The sequence below is a fragment of the Mesoplodon bidens genome, assembly GCF_964165515.1.
Source record: "Mesoplodon bidens genome assembly, chromosome: 8".
Classification (NCBI taxonomy): Eukaryota; Metazoa; Chordata; class Mammalia; order Artiodactyla; family Ziphiidae; genus Mesoplodon; species Mesoplodon bidens.
In genome coordinates, this window is record NC_138165.1 from 18,696,128 (window position 1) to 18,710,475 (window position 14,348).

The 14,348-nt window shown below is 37.8% G+C and overlaps 1 protein-coding gene across 4 annotated transcripts in view; it reads right to left on the reverse strand.

Moving 5' to 3' along the window:
* The window catches only part of UBE2E3 (ubiquitin conjugating enzyme E2 E3), a 90,132-nt gene that overhangs the window by 2,523 nt on the left and 73,261 nt on the right, over positions 1–14,348 (reverse strand). For all 4 annotated transcript variants that reach the window (XM_081242973.1, XM_081242970.1, XM_081242971.1 and 1 more), the window contains one exon: positions 3,814–3,946. In XM_081242973.1, coding sequence (XP_081099099.1) covers positions 3,814–3,946 — 133 coding nt within the window. The remainder of the gene's footprint in view (positions 1–3,813; positions 3,947–14,348) is intronic.

Sequence of the window (14,348 nt, forward strand, 5' to 3'; positions counted from 1 at the left end):
AGATCATAGCAAATAGCATATAATTTCACTGAAGAGCTAACAAACACTAGGTTTAAGTAAGAGCAAAATTAAATGGTTTTATTTTAATTCAGTTCAAAGAAATTGTTTTTACCCAGTATAGCAGGAACTATATTGCTTTTAAACCAAATGAGTCGCTGAATTGCTTAAACAAATGATACGGTAATTCTATGAATGTATGTGTGGGCATGCACACATACACCACTATTTAAAGACAGGAAGTAAGGGAGAACAGAAACGTTTTGGTGCCAAAGGTAAGAGAAACTAGTGAAGAGTTTTTTTAAACATAAAACTAAAGTTACATTAGTTTCTTAGTAGAAAAAGGTCACCAACTTAGCTAATCTCTTGCCATGTGTCAGAAAATACTGGAGAAGGTTGGTGAAATCACCAGCCTTTCTATTTCTCAGACTTTCATTTCCACAAATGGCTCACTGTCTTGTTAGACTAAGACAGTAAAACGAAACAAGTAAGGTCCTAAGCTACTGAATAAAGGAAACTATTATATCCTTGAGATATGTGAAAAAAGAGAATCAATCATAGAAACAAACACTCACCAGTTTCAAACAATCACAAACACAAATTGGGTGGTTAATTCTTAATTTGGAGTTGCAAAGAAAAAAGACAGTTCCTGATCCCTTGGAACTAGCAATGTACTGTGATCTCCCAAGTGGAGTCTGGGAAGAAAATGTTTAAAGCACTCAAAAGTGTATTTCTGATAAGGACGCATAATTAAAAACAAGAAAGAAACCACTGGCGTAGTGGTGAAGGAGGAGAAAGAGACCACAGTAGTACTCATTTTATCCACAGTTTTGCTTTCCATGGCTTCAGTTTTGGACCCCTGAGGTCAACTGGGGTCCAAAAATATTAAATGGAAAATTCCAGAAATAAACAATTCATACGTTTTAAATTTTGCACTGTTTTGAGTAGCATGATGAAATCTTGCACTGTCCTGCTCTACCCTGCCTGGGTGTCCAGCATAATCCTGCCCAGTCAGTCTACTAAGTAGCATCTTGGCTATCAGTTCAACTGCTGCGGTATTGTAGTGCTTGTGTTCAAGTCACCCTACTTTATTTGATAATGGCCCCAAAGTTCAAGAGCAGTGATGCTGGCAACTGAGATCTGCCAAAGAGAAGCTGTAAAATTCTTGCTTAAGTGAAAAGGTGGAAGTTTTTGACTTAATAAGGGCAGGAAAAAAAATTCTACACTGAGGTTGCTAAGATCTATGGTAAGAATGAGTCTTCTATCCATGAAATTGTAAAAGGATAAAAACACTTGTGCTAGTTTTGCTGTTGTACATCAAGCTGAAAAAGCTACAGGCATAAGTGCTTAGTTACAGTGGAAGAGGCATTAAGTTTGTACAAGATATTTTGAGAGAGAGAGAGGCCACAATCACATAACTTTTATTACAGTATATTGTTATAACTGCTCTAACTTTATATTATTAATTATTATTAATTTCTTACTGTGCCTAATTTATAAATTAAACTTTATCATAGGCATTTATGCATCGGGAAAAATAGCATCATATAGGGTTCAGTACTATCCGTGGTTTTAAGAATCCATTGAGGGTCTTGGAACATACCCCCTGAGGAGAAGGAGGGACTACCGTATGTAACTCTAGAACTGTTCTAACACAGTACATACTAGTTACACAGAGCTCTTATAGTGTGGTTATAAGAATTAAGATGGGCTAAAAGTGTAAAATACATACCAGATTTCAAAGACAATATCAAACAGAATGTAAAATATGGCGTTAATGATGCTTCTATTGATTACATGTTGAAACGACGATATTTTTGGATACACTGGATTAAGTAAAATATTATTAAAATTAATTTCACTGTTTCTATAAAAAATTACACATGTAGCTTGCATTATATTTCTATCAGACAGCCCTGCTCCAGAATATGGGAATAATGTATGTTCATATCGTTGACAGCTGACTACTCAATAGGTATGCATGGCTTACAAACACCATTAATACTCTGATTCCTTTCAGCTTTTAACAATCAATGAACAGAAGAGAATTAAATTTCTATTATTCTTCAAGAAGTTCAACACCTTATCTGAACTTCAAAAATAAGCAGAACTGTAGAGAAATAATTATTCCTAAACCAAGATAACAGCAGAAGTCTTATTTCTTTTTCACTTGTCCAACTATAGATCTGAGGAGTGCTTCATAATACTACATAAGATATCTTAGGGAAGAGGAAGGAATCAACATTAAAGGGTTACAAAATAAAAGTATTGAGACTTTAGCAAAAAAATTAACATGTTAAATTAATAAATAGCCATCATATTAACCAACATAATTATGACAAATCATATATAGAACTATGCTAGTCAATCTCTATTTTCCATTGAAAGATTCTAAGAAAAATGTCTCTTCCTTTAACAAAGTTTCCCTCATGTATAAATTTCATAAAAACTAAATATTGCAAACTTTTTTCTAATTTTGCTACTATGTTAAAACCAATTTCCAATATGAAAAATGATGAAAGTAGAAATAAGCCTCACTATAAATACAGTCATGTGCTATTTTGCTAAGGTTTTTTTTGCTATAATACAGAAAACTTAAGCACTGAAGGCAAACTGAATAGTTAATGATATATTGGCATTTAACATGTGTCATTCTGAATGTGAATACAATCTGCAGTATTATTAACATGAGGGTTTTGTCCCTTTCTTTGATTGATCTAGCAAGAGATACTAGACATACCCGAGAACATTAAATAAGACAATCATTTAAAGATCTTAGGTTCTGGTGGGACCACACAGTAAAGCCCTCAAAAACTGACAGCTGTAGTTGACAGCCAATACCTCTAGGTGATAGGGAAACTTGGTATCTGCAATTTGAGGTAAATACCACTAGGTGGAACTGTTGTTACCTTGTTAGATAAGGGAGAAATGATCTGCCGCCTTAAAAAAAAATCCTTTATTTTTACACACACACACATAACAACACACATGCACGTGAGGCAGGCATTAAATCGCAACATATATTTTAAATAATGAAGGGAACATAAGGAACTACGTTGACAGTTAAGGGCTTGATAACACTTCTCCCTGACATGTCAGAAGTCTTTCTAACGACAGCATAATTATGCTCAGGCTTAATACTGATGGTAAAAACTGCTGGCTTGACCATTTTATTGGGAGAAGTCAGAGGAGGAAGCTATTCAAGTAACTGTTATGTTTAAGACTTGAAAAATAATTGCCAGTGATCACAAGACACAACTCAACCCTTCTCACTGTTATCCACCTAATTCACATTCAGAGACAACAGGAGGCCTAAGTCACCCAGCCGCCCTCACTCCCATCAATGCATCATACTTACAGAGGGCACAAAATAAGTTTATTAAATAGTACTAGCTCTCTCTTCTTTGCTATAGATTTCTAGTCTTTGCTCATCTATAAAGATAGGGTATTTAACACAAGATTCAAGTTACTTAACTGTTCTTTCCGGAAGCTGTCAGACAAATTTACTTTTTATCCCAACAGGTTTCTTAAGCAAGGTTCATAAGATACTTTTTCTCATATCATAAACCTAAAATTTATGTGCTTACTGATGTGCAAAGTGGCATACTTTTATTTACAATTAACAAACTCTCTGCTGATTACAAAGTTATTTGTAAAAGACAAATCAATTACTTCTAGTTTTAAAATCCTTGGTTACATGAGAGTTTCTGTATAATCCATGAAAAACAATTGAATAAAAATAACTGCATCCATCCCCTAGAATAAACTGACTGTGGAAAAGGATAAGTATTAAAGAATGCAATTCTAGGTTCTTACCTTTGGTGGCTTAAATGGATAATCAGATGAAAATGTGATATCCAGAAAAAACACACCACCTTCATATACAGAACCTGGTGGACCAAGTATAGTCGATCTCCATTCATAAATGTTATCTCCTTTAGGCCCAGCACTATTTAAAAGAAATTAAAAATCAATGTGTATATCTGTGATCAATGAATTTAACATCTTAAACCAATTAAGTATCAAAGGTAAATTAGCAGCCTAGAACAATAAGAGATAAGTATAAAAGAAATGTCTCAACCAACTTGTGCATGCATGTGTGTATAAACATATTTGGAAATATTTCTAACTTATAGAAAAATCACAAAAGCAAAGAACACCTGTATAACTTTATCCAGAATCCCATTTTGCTCATTTGCTTTGTCAACTCCCTCTCTCTCCCTCTCCATCGCCTCCTAAAAAAAAAAAAAAAACCCACACATACACAACACACACACACAAAGTGCTTTTCTTCTGAATCATTTGAGAGTAAGTTGAATGTATCATGGCCCTTTCCCCATAAATATTTCAGTGTGCATTTTCTAATACAACTGCAATATAGCTACAATTTCAGTAAAAGTAAAATCCATACAATACCTACAATCTGCAAAATAATGTTGTCAACTGAACCAATTACGCCTTAGAAAAAAATCTTAATTTTCCTCCAGATACAAGATCCCAGTCTTGGGATCAACCATCTATATATCCTGTGCCTTTAGTCTCCTTTAATATAGAGCCTTTTAGCCTTCCTTTGCCTTCTATAATATTAATATTTTTGAAGAATACAGTTTTTCTTTTAATAGAATGCTCATCATTTGGAACTCGTCTGATGTTTCCTTATGATTAGATGCAGGTAGTTCAGTCCTAGCTAGACGAGAACGTAAGTGATGCTGTGTTCTTCTCAGGGTGTCACATCCAGAGGCACACTGGTGATGTTAATTTTCACTATCCAGATCAAGTGCTGTCCAATTTTCCTACTGCAACCAATAAGCAACCTTTGCAAATACCCAACTCTTCATCAGAATTTCTCCCCTAGATTTAACATCGACTTGTGATTCTTGGCTAAAGTAAACCTTAGTATGATAGTGATAAAATCATAATTTTCCAATGTCAGCATTTCCTCCACATTTACCAGCTGGCCCCTGAGCCCTCTCTTCTCCTGATTCTATGAATATGTATGTGTATTATTGGTGAGGTCTCATGGATTCCTATCTTTTTTCCTAATGATTTAGAATTCTTACTGAATTTAATTATTTTGATACTCAAATCACCCCAGATCTGGCCACTGGGAACACCTTCAAAATGACCCTGTATTCTTGTGATAGGCCACCATCATTTTTTGGAACACTTCCTTACTTTCTGGCCTAACGATATGTTCCAGGCTCCCATCCTTGCAATCTGCCATTTCTTCAAGGAGCCCTGGTTCCTTTTAGTGGGAATGTTGTTCAAGGTCTGAGTGCTAGGTGCTACTAAACCCCAAGTACATTACATTGTGTTCAACACCATCATTTCATTTATAAACTACAATGAGAGATAATTCAAATAAAGTCTAAACTCACAGTTATTTGTTAGTAAGACACATCCAATACCCCTTAAACCCTTTTCAAATTTACCTTACGGACTTCCATTTTTCTCTAACCTTTACACTTTAGACTAACTTGACTTTCTGCACTAAGTTATGTATAAAGCTTTTCTTCTTTTAAAATGACCATCAGTTTATAAATGATCTGCATGTTTGATTTAAAATAAGTGCAAACCAGCACTGATAAAGCAACCACCCTAACTACAATAGGACATTCAGGTATACGTTAAATGATTTAACTATAGCTTATTCATTCTGTAAAACATACACTGCAGACTGTAAACATCAAGTAGGCGATGCTATCAATAATCACTCTGACAACAGTTCATACAGAAAGGGTGGAGAAAACTTGACGGTACAATCAACATGTTTACAGGATGTTTCAAAAACCTGTCTTTAAGGCAGATATATATGAACTATAAAATCTTACTTTTATGGCCTATTTAGGGAAAATACACTTTTGAAAAATACTATCTTCTCTAAGTTTTAAGCATACACAGCAACTGGAACTAATTACAGTAATGGCTCATTGTTCTATCATCTGAGAATCAGGTATATTCCTCAAGGGAATTTTCACTGTAACTAAAGGCATACAAAATGAAGTACCAATTTTGTTTAAAAAAAGCAGAAGCTTAAACTGATTCAACGGCATTTCCTTTTCTAAGTTAATTTTTCCCTTGATGATTCAAAGTAATCGTTATAAAACTATAGTATGAGACTTTTATAGTACAGCTGCTATACTAAAATGTTTTAAACTACACATGTCACACACTGATGATAATAATGATGATGAGGATGATGATGATGATAACAACAGCAGCTAAGGTTTACTCCATAATAAGCCAAGCATCTGTCAAAGCACCATAGTGCATTATCTCATTTAATTCTCCTTACAAATCTATGAAGTAGGTACTATTATTATATTCCTATTTTTAGATGAGGAAACTAAAGTTCAGAGAGTTAAATAACTTTCCGTAGGTCCCACAGCTACAAAATACTCAAGAGAATTTGGACAAAGTCTGCATAAATCTCTACTGACTTCAATAGTTTTGCTATATTTGTATTTCCTCTTATAATTTCAGTGCTACTATGTGTAATTTAATCTCCAGTCAAATTCTGCAAATACTTACTTGGGTAGGAACCTAAGGAGAGCAATTCTCCAAAGAAACCAAATTTCCTCGGTGATATTCTTTGGTTCTTGGCAGAAGAACTATGTTATGCTTCAGATGGCTGGGGATTACTATATTTTAATGAATCACAGAATTTCAGCATGAAAAGGATCTGGTTGAAGCCAAACCCCTCCTTTTACACTTGAAGAAACCAATTCACAGAAAGTAAGCGATCCATTTTAACTCTGCTCTGCCAGTTGGTAGAAGAGCTGGAATTTCCACACCAAGTTCTTGGTTCTTAAATTTGCTGTCTTCTCAGTTATGCTATTCTGCTACAAGACACTAAGGATATGGTTATTGCAGCAGGATATGAAATGTGACTTTCCCTACTGTTTTGGAGTAGACCTAGTAGGGTTGCAGCTTATGGCTGTGTTCTAAGGAACCTAGCCTAAGGTGAGTTAGGGCTAAAAATCCAGCTCTTTTTGGCTGCCTTGTCTGGAATAAGAGCCCCCATTTTCCTTCTCACAAAGGTGCCACCTGCTAATCAAGATGGGGGGCTGGGGGCGGTAAGGAGGGTGTGTGTGGGTGTGCTGGAGGCACAACTGACTCCACCCTAATTCAAACATAACATTTTATAGTAATTGACCTGCCACTGAGGCTTCACAGCTGAGTAGAAAATGGGTGCTAAATGCTGACAATCTCAAGATAGGTGCTAGCCACACCTTTTCACTAGTTCTCAATCTTCTCTCTTTCTCTCTTCCAAAAGGACAACACTCCCGCAATTCTACACTCCATCCTGGATCATCTATTTTTCCCTCTCTGGTGAATCATGCCCACAAGGATGCTACAGCGCCACTTCCCCAATCTTTATTTAAAAACTAATCACGATTCCACTACCCCTTCCAGCTCTCATTTCAATTACCTCTAACAGGCTCTTAACTCCCCCCACCACTCCACTGAAGCAGCTCTCATCCAAGGTCATCAGTGACCTCATCACTAGACTCGACGCTCATTTCTCAATCTTCATCTTATATGACTGGCCCAGCAACATTTGACACAGTTGGTCACTTCTTCCTCCTTGATATACTTTCTCTGCTTTGTTGCTAGAATAACATACTGACTGGTTTTCCTCCTAACTTTCTTGGCCTCTCCCTCTCAATCACTATTGCTGTTCCTTATCTCCCTAACCTCTAAATATTGCCAATCCTCCAGAGCTCAGTCCTTAAACCTCTTCTCCTTTCTAACTACATCTACTCTTTTGTTGATCTCCTGCAGTTTTATGGCTTCCAATAGCATCAGTAAGCTCTGAAACTACAAACCTGTATCTCTAGCCTACACTTCTATACTAAACTCCAGAGCTATACATCTAAATGCCTACTAAACACTCTTTATTTTGAAATCTAATACTTTGTATCCAGTAATTTTGAAAAGTTTAACATGCCCCAAACTGAATCCCAGATATTCCAATTCCTCTTACAAGCTTCCCTAATTCAGCTAATGGCAACTCTTTATTATTTTAGTTCCTCAGGGCAAACACCTAGACCTCACCCTTGACAACACTCTTTCTATCCCACCTCCTGTAAATTCCACTGGTTTTCTCTTCAAAACATACCTCAAATTCTACTACTTCTCCCTACTCCTACCACCTCAACCATAATTGAAAACACCAGCATTCTCTGCCTGGTTAATTACAATAGCCTCCTTGCTTCCACCTGAGGCCCTAAGCCCCACCACGGTAGTCTATTCTCAATGACAACCAGGCAGAGCGATAAGTAAATCAGACCATGGGACTCTGGTCAAAACCCTCCAACGGCTTACCTCCTTATTCTGTGTTAAAGTCAAAGTCTTCTGACCTATACGGCACATCACCACTACCATCCTTCTTATCTGCTCCTCCTTTCCTCGCTCAACTGGCTATAGCAACCTGTTTCTCCAACTAAAATGTACATTTCCACCTCAGGGTCTCCGCACCAGTGTCTCTGCCTGGAATGCTCTTCCTCAAGATACCCACATGGTTTGTGCCACCACCTTCTACATGTCTTTCTTGGCTCAAAAGCCACCTTCTCAGTGAGGCCTTTCTTGGCCACTCTATCTAAAATGTCACATACAGTCTCCACACATTTCACTCGCCTTTCTATTTTTTCTCCATAGCATCTATCACTCTCTAACATATATTTTATCTATTTATCTTACTTATTATTGTCCGTCTCCCACTAGAAATGGAAGCTCCATGAGGCTGCAAGATGTGGACCAGGCTCTTCAACTTACGGTGAAATGGGCTTTTTATGCCCTGAAAATCAGATGTATTTTAATAACTCAAAGTGACTAAAGAGTTGTGGGATCTGCCCAAGGGGAGAGGAAAGAGAGATCTCACGGAGCAGTGGGCCCCAACCTTTTTGGCACCAGGGACCGTTTGCATGGAAGACTATTTTTCCAAGGACCGGGGGTAGGGGGGATGGTTTCAGGATGATTCAAGTGCATTACATTTATTGTGCACTTTACGTCTATTATTATTACATCAGTTTCACCTCAGTTCATCAGGCATTAGATCCCGGGGGTTGGGGACCCCTGTCATAGAGCATGTTTAATGGCAGAGGAAAGGGAAAAGAGGAAAGGAGGAAGCAGAAAGGGAACTTTTTCTTAAATGGGTATCCCCTGCTTTTAAAAAACTCCCTTTATGCCACTTTGCTCTTACGGAAGACTTACATTAGTACCTGTTTTCACCAACCAAAAGAGATGCAAAGAAGATTTTCGCTTTTTAAAAAACAGGTGAGGGCCTCCCTGGTGGCGCAGTGGTTGAGAGTCCGCCTGCCGATGCAGGGGATACGGGTTCGTGCCCCGGTCTGGGAGGATCCCATATGCCGTGGAGCGGCTGGGCCCGTGAGCCATGGCCGCTGGGCCTGCGCATCCGGAGCCTGTGCTCCGCAACGGGAGAGGCCACAACAGTGAGAGGCCCGCATACCGCAAAAAGAAAAAAAAAATAAAAAATAAAAATAAAAAATAAAAAACAGGTGAAAAGCAAAAACAGTGTTCAGTCTGTTCTGCAGTGAACATTTTAGAGGCAGGGAGAGCGGCACCACCAAGCTCCTTCCCTGGGAACTACACTCAGCATCTCAGCATCAAGCCTCCGGAGCTTTGAACTGTGTCTGTGAGCACCTGTGCTTTATCTCGATTTATTTTGTGCTGCCATTAGCAAGATGTGTCCTAAGGTAACTGCTTCTTCGCTTCACATCATTTAGGCTTACGGAAGGTTTTATAGGAACACTCTACTTTCAGATAGTGGGGTAAACATGTATTAATTTCATAAGAAAGGGTTCATTTACCTAGTAATTTACTTCGCTGATACAGCAGAAGTAAAATCATTCCAGCTCTGAGTCAAATTAGGAAAAGGCAGAGACAAAGTTAACAGGGGCTTTGTGTACTGCAACCTCAATATTTTGCTAAAGCCAAAAAGAAAGATCAATTGTTAAATTCCAGAATTGAGGACGTCAATTTTTGTTTAAATACCACTAAGAAAAAGAGTAGTATTTTATTTTCCTGTTTTTCCCCTGCAAACATTACCTTCCTCCCTTTAAATACCATGTTTCCCATAAGCTATTATATCTTCTGCCCAAAACAAACAAAAGTAAAAAGCAGAAAGTTTAGATAGAGTGACAAACTTGCACCTGGGAATTTTCTGTTACTAGCTGCTCTTATTGTTAATGAGTAACACTATTTTAAACATTAGCAGCAAGAGGACTGATCTTAGCAAAATCCAGTTTCTCATCACTTGAATATTCGTTCAGCAATTACTGTTACTGCAAGGGTCATAAACACTAGCCTTTTACAGCACTGGTGTGATTCCCCACAAGAACTCTCAAATGCTTAATTTAATAACAGATTCCATTTTACAAATATCCTTTTCTTAACACAATGCTTTTTTATACAATTTTTTTTTTTTTTTTTTTTTTTGCATTACGCGGGCCTCTCACTGTTGTGGCCTCTCCCATTGTGGAGCACAGGCTCCGGATGCACAGGCTCAGTGACCATGGCTCAAGGGCCCAGCCACTCCGCGGCATGTGGGATCTTCCCAGACCGGGACACAAACTCGTGTCCCCTGCATCGGCAGGCGGACTCTCAACCACTGCGCCACCAGGGAAGCCCTATACAATTTTTAAATCTCATACTAAGCCAACTGCAAAGATTTACACTAAAATCTGTATGGTTTTTATCCCTATGGCAATCTTAAGAAGAGCTGAATTAAATTCAAGGAGAAAAGAATATAACATATGTCTGACTTAAGACGGACCTAACTATGAAAAGTGGTGTACTGGTGAGTGTCCCGTCCTAAACCATTAAATTGTTAAAATAAATATACCTGTGTGTGTAGTGTGCATTAAAAAAAAAGTAGTAATACAAAGTTCTTACTTAAGCGTGGGTTTAATTTTATGGCTACAGAAATGAAAGAGCTTGAGCTAAGATGCCATGTTGGTATAACTTCAATAGACCTTATCCACCATGACTAAATTTTAAAATACTAAATATTAATATAAAATCTGTTAAAATACAAATAAAATCAAAGAAGAACTAAATAAATGGAGACTACTATATGTTCATGGGTAAGAAAACTCAACACTGTCAAGATGTCAGTTCTTCCCATCTACAGATTCAATGCAAACTCATCAAAATCCCAGCCAATTATTTTGTGGATATCAACAAACTGATTAGAAAGTTTACATGGAGAGAAAAAGATCCAGAATAGCCAACTCAATATTGAAGGAGAACAAAGTCAGAGGACTGCCAGTATCCAACTTCAAGACTTACTATACAGCAACAGTAATCAAGACAGTGTGGTATTGGCGAAAGAATAGACGAATAGATCAATGGGACAAAACAGAGAGGCCAGAAATAGACCCACATAAATAAAGTCAAGTGATCTTTGACAAAGGAGCAAAGGCAATACAATGGAGCAAAGACAGTCTTTTCAAAAAATGGTGCTACAACAACTGGACACCCATATGTTAAAAAAATGACATTTAGACACAGACTTTACACCCTTCACGAACATAAACTGAAAATGGATCACAGGCCTAATATAAAATGTAAAACTACAAAACTCCTAGAAGATAATATAGGAGAAAACTTAGTTGCCCTTGGGTATGGTGACGCCTTTCAGATACAGTACCAAAGACACAATACAGGAAGAAATAACAGATAAGCTGGACCACTAAAATTAAAATATTCTGCTCTGCAAAAGACAACATCAACAGAATGAGAAGACAAGTCACAGACTGGGAGAAAATATCTGCAAATGACACATCTGATTAGGACTGTTATCCAAGATACACAAAGAACCCTTAGAACTCAAAGAAAAAATGAACGACCTAATTAAAAAATGGACAAAAGACATGAACAAAGATACCGCACCAAAGAAGATACACAGATGGCAAAAGAACATATTAAAAGATGGCCAACATCACATTTTGTGGACTGAGTGTTTGTGAGTTGTCTCCCATCCACCCTCAAAGTTCATGTTGAAATTCCAACGCCCGACGTGGTGGTATGTGTGTGTGTGTGTGGGGGGGGTGGCTATGGGAGGGAATTAGGTCCTGAGAATACAGCCCTCAGGAATGGCAGTGAGTGCCCTTATAAAAGAGACCCCCAGAGTTCCCTTGCTCCTCCTGCTATGGAAGGACACAGTGAGAAGACAGCCATTCGTGAGCCATGAAGCAGATCTTCATCAGGCATGAAATCTGGAACTTCCCAGCTTCCAGAACTGTGAGAAATAAATTTCTGGTGTCTGTAAGTCACCCAGTCTATAGTATTCTGTTAGAGCAGTCCAAATGGACTAAAACATCATTAGGGAACTCCAAATTAAAACAACAAGATATCACTACACACCTATATGAATGGCCAAAATCCAAAACACTGACAACACCAAATACTGGTGAGGATGTGGAGCAACAAAACTCTCATTCATTGTTGGTGGGAATGCAAAATGGCAGAGCCACTCTGGAAGATAGTTTGACGGTTTCTTACAAAACTAAACATACTCCTACCATACAATCCAGCAACTGTGCACCTAGGTACTTAATGAATTGAAAACTTATGTCTATATAAACACCTATGTATGAATGTTTATAGTAGTTTGGACTACTGAACGTTTATATAGTTTGGACCATCCATAATGGTCCAAACTTCGAAGCAAACAAGATCTCCTTCAGTAAGCAAATGGATAAATAAAGTGGTACATTCAGATGGTGGAACATTATTCAGCCCTCAAAATAAATAAGCTACCAAGGCATTAAAAGACATGGAGGAAACATAAATGCATATTACTAGAAGCCAATCTGAATCATACATACTGTATGATTCCAACTATATGACATTCTTGCAAGTCAAAACTATAGAGATTGTAGAAAGATGAATGGTGGTTAGGGTTTAATGGGGAGGATGGGATGAACAGGCAGAACATACAGGATCTCTAGGACAGTGTAACTATTCTGTATGATGCTACCATGGTGGATACATGTCATTATACATTCATCCAAACCCACAGGACGTAGAACACCAAGTGTGAACCCTAATGTAAACTAAAGTCACCAAGTGATAACAGCGTGTCAAATGCAGGCTCATCAATGGTAGCAGATGTACTGGTGTAGTGTGAGATGTTGGGAGAGAGGAGGCTGTGTATGTGGGACAGCAGGTACACGGGTACTCTGTACTTCCTGCTCAATTTTGCTGTGAAGCTAAAACTGCTCTAAAAATAACGTTTATTAATTTAAAAAAATACAAATGAAGTTTAGAACAAGTAAATGTTTCCATATTAAAGCAAGAAGTACTGTTTCTTTAAGTGCTGGTTTATAGAAAGAGTTTGAAACACAATAATGTGTTTTAAAATCAGGTAATTTGGAACTCTGGATCACATTTTAACCACAGTAATATAAATGGTGGTTTCAATGCTGGCTCACAAGTCAATTTAAACCATTTCCCCCATAACTTTAAGTGAGGTGCCATGTATGTGAAGATCCAGACTTTTCTTTTACTAATGGAAACATCAAGAGTACCTGCCCTCCCCTCCAAATCGCTAATGCAAACGCCCACCACCCTTTCTCCTCCTAGGGCCTCCTACTGTCTCTTGGCTGAAGCCTACAGAGTTCTACCTTCCCTGTGACACAGGAAGGTGGAGTGGGGGGAGAAGGTATGTGTGAACTAGACTAAACAACTTTTGTACTGGGAAAATGTGTCCCAACAAGAACAGCAGCTGCAGCAACAGCAGCAACCATGTGCACTGACTGAGCATTTGTATGTTGCCAGGAGTCACTACATTAAATGCTGTATATCTCATTTAATCCTCACAGTAATACTATGAGATAGATACTGTAACTATCCCAGCTTCCCAGATGAGAAAACCAAGGCTCACAGCAATTAAATAGCTTCCCCTAAATTCTCATGGCTAATAGGTAGGCAGACACAGTCAGCCTATCTAGAGAGAATACAATCTTAACATATCTTTATTATTTCTTTCCAAACTTCAATTGTTTTATAAGTGAACAGGTTTATTCCTGACTGCTTTGGGAAAAGTTTTATTTCTCTAGGTTGAAAGTAATTAGGAGATCACGATTTATTAGGGAAATATAAGACAATGGGAGAGGGGAAATGGCTTAGGAAACAATACAGGCAAATAATTCCACTAACTACAAAATAGACCTAGAAATCTGCTAGCAGTTCACAATTACCTTCCCATTCCCCACCCCCAGAACGACCTCTTTCTGGTAAACTTAAGGCCTTAGGAAGTCTGTGGTACACATTGCTTATTAAGCCATACTGTGCCTTGTTGAGCATATGGATTCACTTTGAAC